Genomic DNA, 16,570 nt, shown 5'->3' with positions numbered 1-16,570 from the left:
CCACACACATTAGAACAGTAGAATGGCCTGTAAACATTCATTGTATTGACCAGTTGTATTCTCTTGACAGATGACATCAGACCCACTGAGTGTCTCCAATGTTTTTATTTTGCTTTTGGTTTGGGGAAGTAACTATACAGGATCCAAAGCAACAGCCCTGACAATTGAACTGAGTTGATCCTCCGAGGCAGCCTCAGTAATCTGACAACCGAGTTGGGCAGACCCAGTGTGCATTAGGGCATTGGCATGGACTTGATGGGCTGATGGCCTCCTTCTGTGCCGTAAATGACTCTCTTACTCTATGATCAGATAGCTTGAGTCACTGATAGAACCTGGAGAAGTACACCTGTCACTGGAGACTGGGTTTCTTTCGACTCTGTTCCAGATAACACTGCAAATCAATGCCCAAATGTGTAGGCAGTCCTAACTGGACAAGTAGTCAAAAGTTTACCTGTGCTCTTATTGGTAAGCTGCTTAGTTTTAACTGGTTAAAATTCAGCACTATTCCTCTACACCCTTGAGGTTCTTTAGCCATCACTCTTGCTAAGCTACACCTTAGTTCTCTGACATAGGTAAATGAATATTGTACCTAGAGGAGGAAAGTATTCACTTCATGTCAGGCATATGACGATTTAACTTAAATGATTCTCGGTAATTTTATTTCGTGTTGATGAGTTGAAGTATATGTCGCACATTTAGCTGACTTGGGGGGAAAATAAATTAACTATATACTGTCAAGAGTGTTTAGAATATTTGATCTGCAGTCTTTACCAGTTGCTCCTGACTCCCTTTTAGTTTTGGTCAGTCCTATAAAGTCTTACTTGCCTTCCTTTTTCAGTTCTGACAGAGTTTCTATCCAAAATATTAATCTGTCTTCTCTCCTTACAGGTGCTGGCAGACTTACTGTGTACTTCAGGCAGTTTTGGTTTTAGTAATATTTTTGTACCCAGATATTAAGGTGGATGCTCAATCAAAATGATTGCTTACTTTATGTTAACTACATTTCTAAATATTTCTTCACTGCAGGCATTAGGTATTAGTGTATCTCAAGATAGGGCAGTCATCAAAAAGAAGCTAAAGGAACTGAAGTCATCAGTTGAAAAAGCACGTAAAGCACAACAGAAGTTAGAGAAACAAAGGGAAAAACGAAGAAAAAAGGAACAGGAACAGCTTCTGAAAAAGAATAAGAAAACAAGCAAGTTGTCATTTCCAACAGCAGAGCCTGACACTGAGTAAGACTGGTAGAAATTCTGGGTTTTTAAGAAAGACTGAAAGGGTTTGAATATTAACCCAGACTGCAGTATCCTATGCAGCAGAGCTGTTGACATGTATAGATTTTGAGAAGAATGCACTTCAGATCTCAAATTTTCCAACCTCAGAATTAGTGATGTTTTGGTAGCCATCGTAAAAGGACCTAAAATCAGTGGCAGTTTTGTACTACTGTTAGTTTACCATTCCACAAACTGGCACCTATGGAAGACTTTTGTGATTCCCCTTGCATTAGCACTAAACTGAATGAAACCTACTAGAGGGACCTGCAAATGTATGACTGTCAGAACAACTTGTCTGACAAGTTATCAGCTAAAGAGATTGAAAGGACCATACAAAGTACAGTCGTCTTTCTGGGTTAGAAAGTGTTAGAATTGGAAGTTAAGGCCATACAAATGTATTATCTATTTTCATGCAGTCTTTAAAAAAATGGGAAGTGGTTAATCTTTGTCCCTTTTTAAGTATTTGTACAAGAATATTTCTCAGTTTAAATGAAAATAATGTTATTGTCATTTATTTAGGTGCCAATTTTTTTAGTTTTTAAAAAAAAGGACCTTGGTCGTTTCATGAACTGCTGGCTTTTCTGAGAAAGTTCATATCTTTGAGACCTAAGGGTTTACAGTTTCACAATGTCTCTGCATTGCATAAAATTACTGTATATGCAAATTATTTTCTCATCAATATATTTTATCCTGTAAATCAAAGATATCAACTGTAGAGGGCCTAGAATAAGCAATTTCTGAGACCTGTATATTGCACTGAAATTCAATGGACTTTAACTCCTGAGCAGGAAGCTATACCCAAGTAATACTTCTCGTAATACTATGTTGTGGAGGGTATAGCTGTGGGTAAGGGTGAATACCCATGTTACTCCACCAATAACAAAGCCATCATAAAAATATAAAGGTAATTTTCACAAGTGGTAGAATGTTATAATACACTCCATTGTTCTGTATTATATTTATTACGTAAATTTCATGGAAGTTAGCGGAGAGTTTCAATACTCCTTTTAAAGTCACATGTCACACTCGCTCTGTTTAGCTGCCATATTGAAGATTTTCCAAAGTGGAGTTTAGATTTAAAACAAATTAGATATGGTTGAGCCAAAATATATGTTAATTTATAATTTGTAATGGAAGTCAAGTTTTAACCGACTGAGTAACAACCTATAAAACATTTATGTGGGATTTTATATTTCTAAGAGGCTTGGTGTTTTGATCTGAGAAGGGTGGTTAATCAAACAAGGCCATGTTTTTTTTTTAAAAACCTGTTCAGTCTATTGTTCAGTGGTTATAGAATTTCTACACTTTAAGTGATATAAATTCAGTTATGTGCCAATTCAGCAAAATCTGTAGGAAGATATTGCATTAAAACTTTTGGGTCTGATCATAAATTAAGGAAACATGTTTGCTGGTGTCTATATTGATTTTTTATGGTAAATATGCATTTGGGTGTCTCATGATTTGAAACCTGTCCCATTTTCATGTTTCCAAAATCAGCACTCAGCTTATCCTGTGTTTAGCAAAGTATCTGGCTCCTCATTTGGATAATACTGATCAATACCCCAATTTGTTAAGATATAAAGGGAAGTATGTTTCCTAACACCGGTATTTTATATGTGAACAATATTTCTTTTAGTATATCCAGATATTATCTCACGTGGTTTGGGGGTTAGCCAGATAACTTTATTGAGATAATCTTAGAAACATTATTACACTGGAGAAAATTTTTTAAAGTATCTTTGTGCTTGATACATAAAGGTTAGGATATGAACGATGTATCTAAAAATTTAATTTGTATGGCCCTTGGTTTTTTGAATTAAAACAATTCCCTCTATTTCTGGGTTATGTAAATAGATTTGCACCTATGTAATATACAATCTAAGCAGAAGCAGTGAGCATCATTAACTAATAACTCTGCACTGACCGGCTGAAAACACATCAGTTTTCTGTCTTCTCCATCAGTGTATAGTCTCTCTATTTTGTTTATAGTTGCTTCTGTCATCAGTTAGAGCCAGTAGTTCACATTTTATTTAAAGCAATTAAAGACTGCAACAGCACCAAAAAGTTGAACATATTTTCATATGAAATTTTGATAATGAAATATACTCGACATGTGGCATTATGCACTTTCACCATTACTGTTTTATGTTCCATTTTACTGCTTTGAAGGTATTTTTGTGGCTGAAAATTCTTGGTTCTAATGCACTCTTGCATTAAAATATAGCAGCAGACAAGTATGGGCATTTAATTAAATTAATTTAGTAGATTTGTTGTAGGCCATTTCTCCTGTTATCAAAGAGGTTTACTACATTAATTTGTAGATGTGTTGCTACAGTTCAGTTTTTTGGATATGCACCACTGATTTTGATTCAAAGTGTACCAGACTGATTCATCTCTTAATCCAGAGATTTATCAATAAAGCTTGGTTACTCACAAAGAGGATATGTTGCAATCATAAAACTGTACTAATTATAGTAAGCTTAACAGTTTTAGAGCGCAGTGCAGCTAATTTAAATCAGTTGGCACCAAACTCAGTTTGGGCTACTTGTCTGTTCAGACAAGTGCTATGATATACTGCATTTCACTTGTATCTTCTGGCTACTATATACTACAGTTAGTTTGGCCTTCTCTGTTTCTATTCCCCATTTGGTACAATGTGTCTCTCCATTGCTTATTGTTAAGATGTCACCTCAGTTACCCCTTCTTGGCTTCCTTTTAGTGTCTGACAGGACAGGTAATCTCTCTCTTCCACCTCACTGATAAATATTAAAACTTGTAAAGAGAAGGAAAACTAATGTTAGGAGTGGCAGTTCAAGTAATGCTCTGCAGTGTATTGTACACCCACCTTTCAACTATTTGGGCCAAAGGGATGAACTAGCTTTAAAGCTGTCACTCCTCTCCCTGTGGATTACTGATCCAAGCAGACTAGTAAAGTTCAGAATAGCATTATCCTGCTGTATTAATTTGCCTTTCCCAGTTGCAGTAATGATGAAACTCTTCCTTTCACATTCCCATTTATTGTAATGTGTAATTTGTCATGCTTCATTTAAGTTTTCAGTGTATGCAACTGTTTAAGTGGGCCAAATCCTGGAATTTAATAACTCATGTTAGATAATTTGTCTGGTATGTTTTTAAACAAGCAAATGCTGTATAGCTTCCTCTATTATATGAAAGTCCTGCTGGATAAATATTCCAGATTTACCACTAAAGTGAAAACTGCAAATGGGTAGGTAACAAATTGCTGAGGCTATACTGCAGTGCAGTAAATAACAATCAGCTAGTCTGGTATAATTAGTTTTTTTGGGACATTTTCTGATTGTAGAGAATTATTATCCTGTTAAATGAAGCTGAGGGAAAAGAAACTGAAAATTAACTTTACATACAATTAATTTTAAAATAAATAAATGTAGAAAGCATTTCATAAGGTGAAGATAATGATCCATAATAGGAAGGTATGATGCATCGCCTGCACAGAATGAGATTTTTTGGTATTTAACTGTATTAAAGGGTGTTGTATTGGTGATTTTGCCTTTTTCTGCATTGTGTAACAGTGAATTCATTTTGAAGTAATACAGTTAGTTACATGTAGCTCAAGAAAGACTGGGCAGCTAATGAAGAAATGCACTGAGGATGTTGAAATTGTTTTAAATAGCTCGGATGTACTTTCTATTTGTATCACATACAAGGTGGAGGAAGTTACTTTGAGTAAAATGTATACAAATAGCATGGCTTGGTGTCTGATTTGAACACCGATTCACAATGTTCCTCTGATTGCATGATCATGAAAACCTTAGTGCCATGCCTGAACCTAGTCGTCTGTGCATAGTGATGTACTGTATTCCTATGTTGTGTTTACAAAATTACATTCCTCAATGTTTTATTTCAATGTTTGTTTCTGATGGGAGCTTTATAATGGCTAGTTTGTCTTTTTTTCCCTTGATTTAAAATGCCTGTGATGAACTAATGTTTGTTCATGTAAATAAACAACTTGCCAATGAGTAGCATTGTTGTCAGACAACAAATGCATTAAAAGTAACAAGAATTGAACAATCTTAACTGTTTCTTTCACATTTATATTTCACTATCCTTAAAAGATGTTTTCCACTTAATACATTATTCATAGTACTCTCACTGAGCAGCCACTTTCTACTCCAGGATAATGCTGAATTATCTTATTTTTAATAGCCATGGCTTTGTTTAACACTACCTTCTGCAAGAATACTTATGCAAATGTATATTTCCTGTGCTACATTTAGATTAATTCATAAACCACATCCTCAATTACAGATGATCCCACAGAAATTCTAGCACCCACTTTAATGGTTTGTTGTAAACTAAAATGTAAACTGCAATGAAATTTGAATAAAAACCCTGTTGGTATTAATTTATAAAATCATCTGAAGCTGTGGGCTGTAGACAGGATTTCCTGAACTTACAATGGTTTTGTGAGTTCAGAAGTTTTATGACCCCAATATGCCACCAAGATTGGTTGGTGTCTGTAGCATCATTGAGGAACCAGGCAGGTGGGTAGTAGAAGAATGCTTCCATAACAGCTTTTGGATAAGTTCAAAAGCAATTTCAGATTAAGGAACAAAGGGAGTATCAATACATATTCTCAGATACTCCTTTCAGGTGAAGCAGCGATTTACTTGTACTTTCAATGTAGTATACTGTATTCGCTGCTCACAATGTGGTCTCCTCTACATTGGGGAGACCAAACGCAGACTGGGTGACCGCTTTGCAGAACACCTCCGCTCAGTCTGCAAGCAGGACCCTGAGCTTCCGGTTGCTTGCCATTTCAACACTCCCCCCTGCTCTCATGCGCACATCTCTATCCCAAGCTTACTGCAGCGTTCCAGTGAACATCAACGCAAGCTCGAGGAACAGCATCTCATTTTCCAATTAGGCACACTGAACATTGAGCTCAATAATTTCACAGCATGACGGGGCCCCCCATTTTACTTTTATTTTTAGTTATTTTTACATTTTTTACAATTTTTTTTCTTTTGTTTATTTCATTTCATTGTAGTTTGTTCAGTTTGCTTACCCACTGTTTTTTTTTCATGTTTGTACTTGCTGCTGTTCAATCTTCAGTTCGCTAACACCCTATCTGTACTAATGCTTTGTCTTTCAACACACCATTAACATATTGTTTGCCTTTGCTCCATGACCTCTTGGTCAGCTATGTGGCTTTGTCCAATCTACACCTTCTCCTTTGTTATCTCTTGCACCAACCCCGGCTCACTTGCTTATAACCTTTGACATTTCTAATATTTGCTAGTTCCGAAGAAGGGTCACTGACCCGAAACGTTAACTCTGCTTCTCGTTCCACAGATGCTGCCAGACCTGCTGAGTGGTTCCAGCATTTCTTGTTTTTATTTCAGATTTCCAGCATCCGCAGTATTTTGCTTTTATAACCTATTAAACATATTTTAGTGTCAGTAATTATCAGTAAATTTAATTAAATTTGTGGTATGTTGCCAAGTGAACTACCAAATTGCTGACCAACTCATAGTTGAGACTACAGGAATGGAATCATAGCATAGCTACAGCACAGAAGGAGGCCATTTGGCCCATCATGTTTGTGCTGGCTCTCAAAGAGCAATTCTCCATGTACCACACCCCAGCCTTCTGCCTATTGCTCGTCACATTCTTCCTTTTCAGATAACAGTCAGCAGCATTCATGCAGCAGCACCACAACATATTTATATAGCACTTTTAACATATTAAAAACATCCCAAAGCACTTCTCAGGGGCATTATAAAACAAAATGACACCAAACCATGTAAGGGCTGTGGAAGCTCAATCATTGAGCATTTGCAAGACAGAAATTGATAGATTTCTGGATACTATTGACATCAAGGGATGTGGGGAAAAATGGTATAGTGGTCGATGATCAGCTTGAATGGTGGAGCAGGCTCCACAGGCCAAATGGCCTCCTCCTACGTTCCTCAGGCGCTATTAGGACAGATGATCAAAAATTGGTCAAAGAGGTAGGTTTTAAGGCACATCATCTTCCCCTAGCCACCCCTCCCCAGCTTCCCCAACCTCCCTCTTTTGTGGCAAGTACCAACAACAATGGCTTCGGTGTTCCCAATATTTGATTGGAGGAAATTTCTGCTCATCCAGTACTGGATGCCAGACAAGCAGTCTGCTGACTATTTAGAGACAGTTGCAGGGTCAAGACAGGTGGTGGAGTAGTAGAGTTGGATGTCATCAGTGTCTGTAAACTGACTTGTTTTCCAATGATGTCACAGCATGTAAATCAGAAAGAGGAGGGGGACACCAGAGATAACTGTGGGAGCAGGAAGAGAAGCTATTGTACATGATTTCTGGCTACGATTGGATGGAACAAGGAGAGTAGCCCCACACAGGTGGATGCCAGGGGAGAGGTGTTAGAGGAAGATGGTGTGATCAACTGCATCAAAGGCTGCAGCCAGGTCGAGAAGAATGAGGAAGGATAGTTTATCTTTGTCACAGACACATAGGATATCATTTGTGACTTTGAGAAGAGCCATTTTGGTACTGTGGTTGGGCGAGAGGGAGGAAAACCCCAATGGGATGGTTTCAAACAGAGTTCCAGAAAAGATGGGCATAGCTTTAGGAAGCAACAACACAAAGACTTAGGAACAGAAAAGGAATTTGGAGCTGGTGTAAGGATGAAGGGACCAAATGCTTTTTTGGGGTGGGGGGGGGGGGGGGGGGGGGGCGGGGGGAAGAGGAACAATACCTAGAGAGGAAGAAAATTGTTTGTATCAGCTACCATAGGAGCCATGAAGAGAAGTTGGGTGGGCAGTAATTTTGTGGGCATAGAGTCGATAGCGGAGGTGGGTCGCATGGACAAGATGAGCTCAGGAGAGAGCATGAGGGAAGGTCGGAGAGAAACTAGGGCAGCATGTCATTTTAGTGGAAGTTTAGGAGAATGGAGGAAGTGGCAGAGGCAGCTGAGCGAATGGTTCCAATCCTAGTGACACAGCATTTCATGAGCTCCTTGCACTTATTCAAATGACAGACTGGAGATGAAGAATGTGCGGCATTTTTCAATGCCACTTGCACAAATATATCCAAAGAATTTGCTTCCACTACAATAGAGTACATTCCAAGTAGCTTTTTTTAAAAAAAAATACTGTCTCCTATTATAATGGGGGGTCATTTAGTAAAAAACAATTTACATCACCATTTATTGCCATTATATACCTAAAATAAAACTACCACCTACTGAAAACATTGCATTAGCAATAATACCATTGTTTAAGAACTAGGAAGAATTACAAAAACTTTTATTCACTGACTGGATAGACAGACCTTTAATAACTGTGAAAGCATGTTTAACTGGGCACTGGAAATGTATACATCTATCCAAGGTTATGTACTAAGTTCACAGTGAAGAGCTTTCTGGAAGATTGTGCCAATAAGCAGTTTATCTTCATAAACAGTGGCAACTGATGAGCCTTGGAGAACAGAGTCATCGTTCACATACACTTGGGTCACTTTTGGGTCCTTAGACAGAATGTTTTCAATTCTGATTACCTGTGTGTAAAGAGAGACGTACTTACTTATCCAGTGCAACTATCAAAATAAAACATTCTAGACAACTGAAGCAAATGCCTATTTTTCCAATAATGGCATGAGCCTAGCTTAAGTAAATGGCCCTTCTGGCTTTAATCTGAATTTAAGTTCATATTGTTTTCATCAGCCCAATGTCAGTTTAAAATGATAGAGGTGTACCAGAAGCTACATTTAAAATCAAACAGGATTAATTGTAACTCTTGGACACAAATAGTCACAAAAGTAAGTCGATCGATGAAAGGCTCAGATTTGAATCAAGTTTTAAAACAAATGCAGATGACATTTGTAACACAATCTCTATTTCAATAATTGCACATTTATATCAATGCTCTCCTAGATTTTTGAATTAAATCAGTACAAACATACCTGGATAGGCCTATATTTTGCAAATTCAGAGGTGTGCTTTCTTGGCACAAGTTTTACTTAAATATTTACAGGCTATGCTAGCAGGCATTCAACAATAAATAAATAGCACCTGATTGACAATTTAAAATTAAAGCAACCTAAGTCATTTCAGAAAGAAACAGCTGCTTTTTTCCTTAACATTTTAACAAACCTCAGATCCTGGAGGATTTTCAGGATTGTAGAAGAATATTTTCCAGCAAAAGGGACAGCAACCAATCCACAAATCTCCAGTCTTCGGATCCACCTCTACATTGTCTGGCATAGTTCCCACATGCAAAGTCTTCAGAGAATAATCAACATGTGCAATTTAATTACATCTTCAAGGTTAATACTATGTATTCTTGTACATTATAGGCTAAAAATGATTTTTGCTGTTGTCATATGAATGCTCAACATAGAAAATTCATCTACACTCTTAACAGATGCCAATCTGTTCAAAAGAAAATGATTTAAATGTGCCAAAAGAGGAACTATGTTAAAACATCTGTACCAGAACAGTGCTGATTGTAATTTCTGCCCTCATATAGTTTAGAGATACAGCACTGAAACAGGCCCTTCGGCCCACCAAGTCTGTGCCGACCATCAACCACCCATTTATACTAATCCTACACTAATCCCAGATTCCTACTACATCCCCACCTGTCCCTCTATTTCCCTACCACCTACCTATACTAGGGGCAATTTTATAATAGCCAATTAACCTATCAACCTGCAAGTCTTTGGCATGTGGGAGGAAACCGGAGCACCCGGAGGAAACCCACGCAGACACAGGGAGAACTTGCAAACTCCACACAGGCAGTACCCAGAATCGAACCCGGGTCCCTGGAGCTGTGAGGCTGCGGTGCTAACCACTGCGCCGCCCCACTAACCACTATATACCACTAACCTTCAAGAATTCAACTAAAACACATATGGAATCCACTTCTAAGCTACAAATTTTTCTCCTAAACTTCAAATGACATCAACATCTCTGAATATGACTTGAGCCTTGCAATGAAAAATATCCAAAAACTGTCAGGTAATTATGGAACTTCAAAAAGGAGAAACAAATTTCTAAAAAAAAAGGTATTAATTTGGCTATTTGGAGCCATGCACAAATATGTTAATCCAATATCGATGTTGCATAATTGGGGTGGCATTTTATGGATATAGTAATCTTTTACAGTTAAATTTGTACAAAGACCCCACCATGCCCACACCAACAAACCCCACCCACCACCACCACCTCATTTTCTTTTTTAGGTATGCTTGATGCTGCTCCTGGCATGCTCTCCTGCACTCCTCATTGAACCAATGTTGATGCCCTGGCTTGATGTTGGGCCATTATTATTAGATTGTGGTTTAATACAATTCTTCTGCTGATGGCCTCAGGACCTCATGGATGTCTAGTTTTGAGCTGCTAGACCTGTTCTTAAAATTTTCCCATTTAGCACGTCGGGAGTGACACAACACGATGAGGGGTATCCTCACTGTGAAGACGGGTCTTGGCCTCCACAAGGACTGTGCGGTGGTCACTTCTACCAATACCATTAAGGACAGATACATCGACAAAGGCAGACTGGTGACGGAGAGGTCAAGTACATTCTTCCCTCTTGTTGGCTCTCACCACCTGCCACAGAGTCAGTCCAACAGGTATGTCCTTCAGAACTTAGCCAGCTCAGTCAGTAGTGCTACTGAGCCACTCCTGGTGATGCACATTGAGGTCACCCACCCAAAGTATATTCTGTTCCCTTGCCACCCTCAGTGCTTCTTCCAAGTGACGTTCAACATGGAGGAGTACTGATTCATCCACTGAAGGAGGGCAGTAGATGGTAATCAGCAGGAGGCTTTCTTGAAGTTTGACCAGATAGCAAGAGACTTCATGGGGTCCAGAGTCTAGGTTGAAGACTCCAAGGGTCTGTATACCACTGTGCCACCACCTCTGCTGGGTCAGGGCATACCCAGGGATGGTGATGCAGGGGTCTGAAACATCGGCTGTAATGCAAGATTCAGCAAGTATGACTGTCAGGTGTGGTGCCCAGAATTGCTTGCAGTACTCCAGGTGTGGTCTAACTAGGGCTTAGTACAGCTGAAGAATAACTTCTACCCCCTTGCATTCTACTTTTCTAGAAATAAAGGGAGGCATTCCATTAACTTTTTGATTATTTTCTACACCTGTTTGAGACATTTTATTGATGTGTACCCAGACACCCCCCCCCCCCCCCCCAGTTTCTTTGGACCACCACTGTTTCTAGCTTTTCACCATTTAGAAATATCCTGTTCTATCCTTTTTAAGTCCAAAGTAGATGACCTCACATTTGCCTACACTGAGTTCCATTTGCCACTGTTTTGCCCATTCATAATCTTTCAATCTTTCTTTATAATTTTGTGCTTCCATCTATGCTGTTTATAATGTTGCCCATCATTGTTTCATTGGCAAACATTGTTCTGTGGCTTTCTCTCCCATCATCTAAGTCATTAACAATACAGTGCTGCATAGTTGAGATCCCAAAATAGATCCTTGCAGGCTCCTAGTCACATCTTGCCAATTAGATCACCTGCCCATTACCCCTACTCTTTCCTGCCACTCAGCTAATTTACAACCAGTTCAATAACTTGCCTCCAATTCCATGAGCTTCAACTTTAGCCAACTGTCTCTTATGAGGGACTTTATCAAGTACCTTCTGGAAGTCCTTATAAATAACATCCATAGACATTCCCCTGTGGAATTCAGTCAACTCTTCAAAAAAAAAATCATTAGGTTCATCAGTCATGGCATACCTTTTACAAATCCAAGCTGGCAATCTCTAATTTTCAAGATGTTCAGTCACTTGATCCTCAAGTATATACTCTGGTAATTTCCTGACACAGTTGTTAGGCTGACTGATCTATCATTCTCTGGTTTCCCTCTATTACCTTCCCTAAATAGAGTGAAAAAATGCAATTTTCCCAATCTAAAGAAACAGTTCCTGAATTGAAAGAACTTTGCAAGTTTACAGTTAGGGCACCCGAAATGCATTCACCTACTTTAAGGAAGGAAGGAAGGAAATATCGGGTCCTGGTGATTTGTCAGTCTCGTGCCATTATTTTCTTCATTGTTGTTGATTTGCTTATGTTAATTGTGGTGTGACACCTCTCCTCCTCCCGCACCCACCACCCTCCCCCCCCCGCCCCCCGCCCCCCCAACATCCCTGATTCAATATTAGTTTCCTTGGGATGTCTGACGTGCTATCCTTTTCCTCTATTGTGAATACTACTGCAAGTAATTAATCAACTTTCCTTTTTCTCTGACAATAATCAGTTTCCAAGGGGCTCACATTGCTCCTTACCACCCTCTTTTCTTCCCCCTAATAAAGCAGTAAAGATTTTTGGATTTGTTTTGATATTCCTTGCAAGTTTCCTTTCAAAATCCTTTTGTAGTTCTTACTATCTGTTTTGTTACCCTTTGCTGTTCTTTGTAACTTTCCCATTCACCAGAATCTATGCTTTTTGTGTGCTTTCTCTTAATTTTATGTTGTCTTATTTCTTCAATCGCCCATGGCTGTTTTTGGCAAGTGGAACTCTTGCCCCTCAGGCGCATTAACTGGTTCTGTATCACAAATTCTGTGTTAACAACTCCCATTGATCTGGTCATTTTACCCATTAACGGATTTGCCCAATTTATGTGCCTCATCGTGTTGAAGTCAGCCTTAACTAAATCTGGAATCTTAATGGTGGTTTGCATTTTCCCCTTTCAAATACTACGTTGAACTTGATTGCTATTAAATGAATGTTCATGCACTATTAGGCTATTAATTAAATCTAATATGGCGTACTCCCTTGTTAGCTCTGGAGCAGATTGTTGCAGAAAACTATCCTGAACGCACAAGAAATTCTCCACCTTTCTGGTATGAGCTACTTTGCTTATCCCAATCCAGATGGAAATCAAAACCACTACCTTTGCTATATGCTCACCTAATCTCTGCATTTATACAGTCTACCACTTCACATCTACTAACACCAGACATACACAACTCCCACTAGTTTTAAATCCTTTTCTATTTCTTAAATTCTACCCATAAAGTCTCCACTGCCTGCTTACTCTAGTCACATCTTTCATCACTGAAGTGATTTCATCGTTAATCGTTAAGGCTACTCGTCCCCCTCTACATTTATTAGTTTAAAGTCCTTTTATCCTTTCCACTAGGACTCTGGTCCCAGTCCAGTTCAGGTGCAGCCCGTCCAACAGTACAGTTCCTTCCTATCCTAGTATTAGCGCCAGTGCCCCATGCAATGAATCCCCTCTTTCCCACATCACTACTTCAGCCACATGTTTACCTCCTGAATCTGTTTATCCCTACGTCAATTTACACATGGCTTGGGTAATAACACAGAGATGTTTTTTTATTCCTTCATGGGATGTGAGCGTTGCTGGCAACATTTGTTGCCCATCCCTAATTGCCCTCGAGGTAGTGGTAAGCCGCCTTCTTGAACCACTGCAGGCCATGTGGTGTAGGTACACCCACAGTACTGTTAGGGAGAGAGTTCAGGTTTTTGACCCAGTGACAGTGAAGGAACAGCGATACAGATCCAAGTCAGAATGATGTGCAACTTAGAGGGAAGCCCTGGAGGTCCTGGTCTTTAATTTAGCTCCCAGTAATCTCCAAACAGGACCTCTTGCCTACTCTTCCCCATGTTGTTGGTCCCAACATGGATCTTAATGATGGATCCTGCCCCTCCATTATCTTTTTGAACTGTTCGAGATGTCCCTCATCCTGGCATTAGGTAGGCAGCATACCGTCTGGGACACTTGATCCTGCTTATAGAGGATTCTATCTGTCCCCCTATTGACTGAATCCCCGACAACTACCACATGAAGTTTCCTTTCCTCCTCCCTCTTTCGGACAGCCACCTGGTCCAAGGTGCCATAGTCAACATTCTGGCTGCCCTTCCGATAGCCTTTACCCTTATCCTTGCAGGTGGCAAGTACATTGTACTTGTTGGATAGGATCAGTTTCTGCAGATTCTCATTCTCTATCTTACCTGGGTTCCTCTTACGCTGCACGCTATCAGTCACACCAACCCCGTTCTGATACTATATCTCTATGAGGTGTTACCAAAGTCGTGCAAATTGCCTGGATACTTCTTCCCCTTCCTTATGTGTCAGAGTGTCTCCAATTCGCACTCCAGCTTCATAACTGAGCCAGAGAGATTTGAGACATATCTTCTGCAGATGTCTCTGCTCATGACAGTCTTGCTGTCTACAAACTACAGTTCAGGCACACAATGTGCTCTGCCATATCTTAGTGGAGATTATTTATATCTTTTAGTTTGTTGCACGTTTTTTCTTTTTCTACATGCACTAAGAACTGAAACGGTAGCCAAAATTTTCAAGACTTACTGCCTCAAGCTTACACGAACTACTAAACATACTGGAGACAAAAAGCAGCATCTCCTTCCCCCTTAACAAATTTCCAACTCTTATGCCATTTATGATGCAGTTTATGACTGTGCGTCAGCAGGTACTGTTTACTTTGAAAGACACAGAGCCACATCCAAGTCACAAGTGCTCATTCAGCTTCCAACACAGTAATTAGCCCTTCTTCAGGCACCTACAGCTGACTGACTTAGCTGTTAACTGCCACTGACAGACAATTTCTGTTAACTAACCTGCAGTTTCTATTCCAGTTTTAAGTTCAAAGCTCAATTCTAAATTTCACCGAGACCGACTCACCATTCCACTCTCAAACTCTCAATGTATACATTGTTTATGATGCACTCTGTGCACGAAATACTGTTTTTGTATATCTGCTACTTTCTCTGACTCTTGTGCTTTTTAAATAGAGGTATTGAGTACAAAAGCAGGGAAGTTATGCTGAACCTTTATAAAGCTCTGGTTAGGCCCCAACTGGAGTACTGCGTCCAGTTCTGGTCACCACACCACAGGAAGGACGAGATGGTCCTTGAGAGGGCGCAGAGGAATTTACCAGAATGGTTCCAGGGATGAGGGATTTTAGTTACAAAGTTAGGTTAGAAAAGCTGGGTTTGTTCCCCTTGGAACAAAGGAGATTGAGGGGAGATTTAATAGAAGTCTACAAGATTATGACAGGCTTAGATAAGTTAGACAAGGAAAAGCTGTTCCCATTCCTTCCTTTGGCCTCCTTGTCTCGAGACAATGGGTAAGCGCCTGGAGGTGGTCAAAGGTTTGTGTAGCAGCACCTGGAGTGGCTATAAAGGCCAGTTCTAGAGTGACAGACTCTTCCACAGGTTCTGCAGATAAAATTGGTTGTTGGGGCTGTTACACAGTTGGCTCTCTCCTTGCTCTTCTGTCGTTTTTCCTGCCAACTGCTAAGTCTCCGACTCGCCACGCTTTAGCCCCGCCTTTATGGCTGCTTGCCAGCTCTGGCGATCGCTGGCAACCGACTCCCACGACTTGTGATCAATGTCACAGGACTTCATGTCACATTTGCAGACGTCTTTAAAGCGGAGACATGGACAGCCGGTGGGTCTGGTACCAGTGACGAGCTCGCTGTACAATGTGTCCTTGGGGATCCTGCCATCTTCCATGCGGCTCACATGGCCAAGCCATCTCAAGCACCGCTGGCTCAGTAGTGTGTATATGCTGGGGATGTTGGCTGCCTCGAGGACTTCTGTGTTGGAGATACGGTCCTGCCACCTGATGCCAAGGATTCTCCGGAGGCAGCGAAGAGGGAATGAATTGAGACGTCGCTCTTGGCTGACGTACGTTGTCCAGGCCTCGCTGCCGTACAGCAAGGTACTGAGGACACAGGTTTGATACACTTGGACTGTTGTGTTCTGTGTCAGTGCACCATTTTCCCACACTCTCTTGGCCAGTCTGGACATAGCAGAGGAAGCCTTTCCTATGCGCTTGTTCAATTCTGCATCGAGAGACAGGTTACTGGTGATAGTTGAGCCTAGGTGGGTGAACTCTTGAACCACTTCCAGAGTGTGGTCGTCGATATTGATGGATGGGGCATTTCTGACGTCCTGTCCCATGATGTTCGTTTTCTTGAGGCTGATGGTTAGGTCAAATTCATTGCAGGCAGCCGCAATCCTGTCGATGAGACTCTGCAGACACTCTTCAGTGTGAGATGTTAAAGCAGCATCGTCAGCAAAGAGGAGTTCCCTAATGAGGACTTTCCGTACTTTGGTCTTCGCTCTAAGAAGGGCAAGGTTGAACAACTTGCCACCTGATCTTGTGTGGAGGAAAATTCCTTCTTCTGAAGACTTGAACGCATGTGAGAGCAGCAGGGAGAAGAAAATCCCAAACAGTGTAGGTGCGAGAACACAGCCCTGTTTCACACCACTCAGGATTGGAAAGGGGTCTGATGAGGCGCCGCTATGCT

The 16,570-nt window shown here is 40.3% G+C and overlaps 2 protein-coding genes across 11 annotated transcripts in view; one reads left to right on the top strand and one right to left on the bottom strand.

The window, feature by feature from the left end:
- Positions 1-5,323, top strand: part of ppp1r9a (protein phosphatase 1, regulatory subunit 9A) — a 358,146-nt gene extending 352,823 nt beyond the window's left edge. For all 9 annotated transcript variants that reach the window (XM_068009859.1, XM_068009863.1, XM_068009853.1 and 6 more), the window contains one exon: positions 1,027-5,323. In XM_068009859.1, the coding sequence (XP_067865960.1) occupies positions 1,027-1,236 (210 nt within the window). In that variant the 3' untranslated portion in view covers positions 1,237-5,323. The remainder of the gene's footprint in view (positions 1-1,026) is intronic.
- Positions 5,324-8,534: 3,211 nt separating this feature from the next.
- Positions 8,535-16,570, bottom strand: part of LOC137346436 (serum paraoxonase/arylesterase 2-like) — a 69,621-nt gene continuing 61,585 nt past the window's right edge. For both annotated transcript variants that reach the window (XM_068009889.1, XM_068009897.1), the window contains 2 exons: positions 9,397-9,525; positions 8,535-8,801 (listed from right to left, as the gene is read on the bottom strand). In XM_068009889.1, coding sequence (XP_067865990.1) covers positions 8,637-8,801; positions 9,397-9,525 — 294 coding nt within the window. In that variant the 3' untranslated portion in view covers positions 8,535-8,636. The remainder of the gene's footprint in view (positions 8,802-9,396; positions 9,526-16,570) is intronic.

The sequence above is a fragment of the Heterodontus francisci genome, chromosome 2 (genome assembly GCF_036365525.1).
Source record: "Heterodontus francisci isolate sHetFra1 chromosome 2, sHetFra1.hap1, whole genome shotgun sequence".
Lineage (NCBI taxonomy): Eukaryota > Metazoa > Chordata > Chondrichthyes > Heterodontiformes > Heterodontidae > Heterodontus > Heterodontus francisci.
Note: the sequence above shows the minus strand (reverse complement) of the source record. Positions and strands in the feature narration are given on the sequence as shown.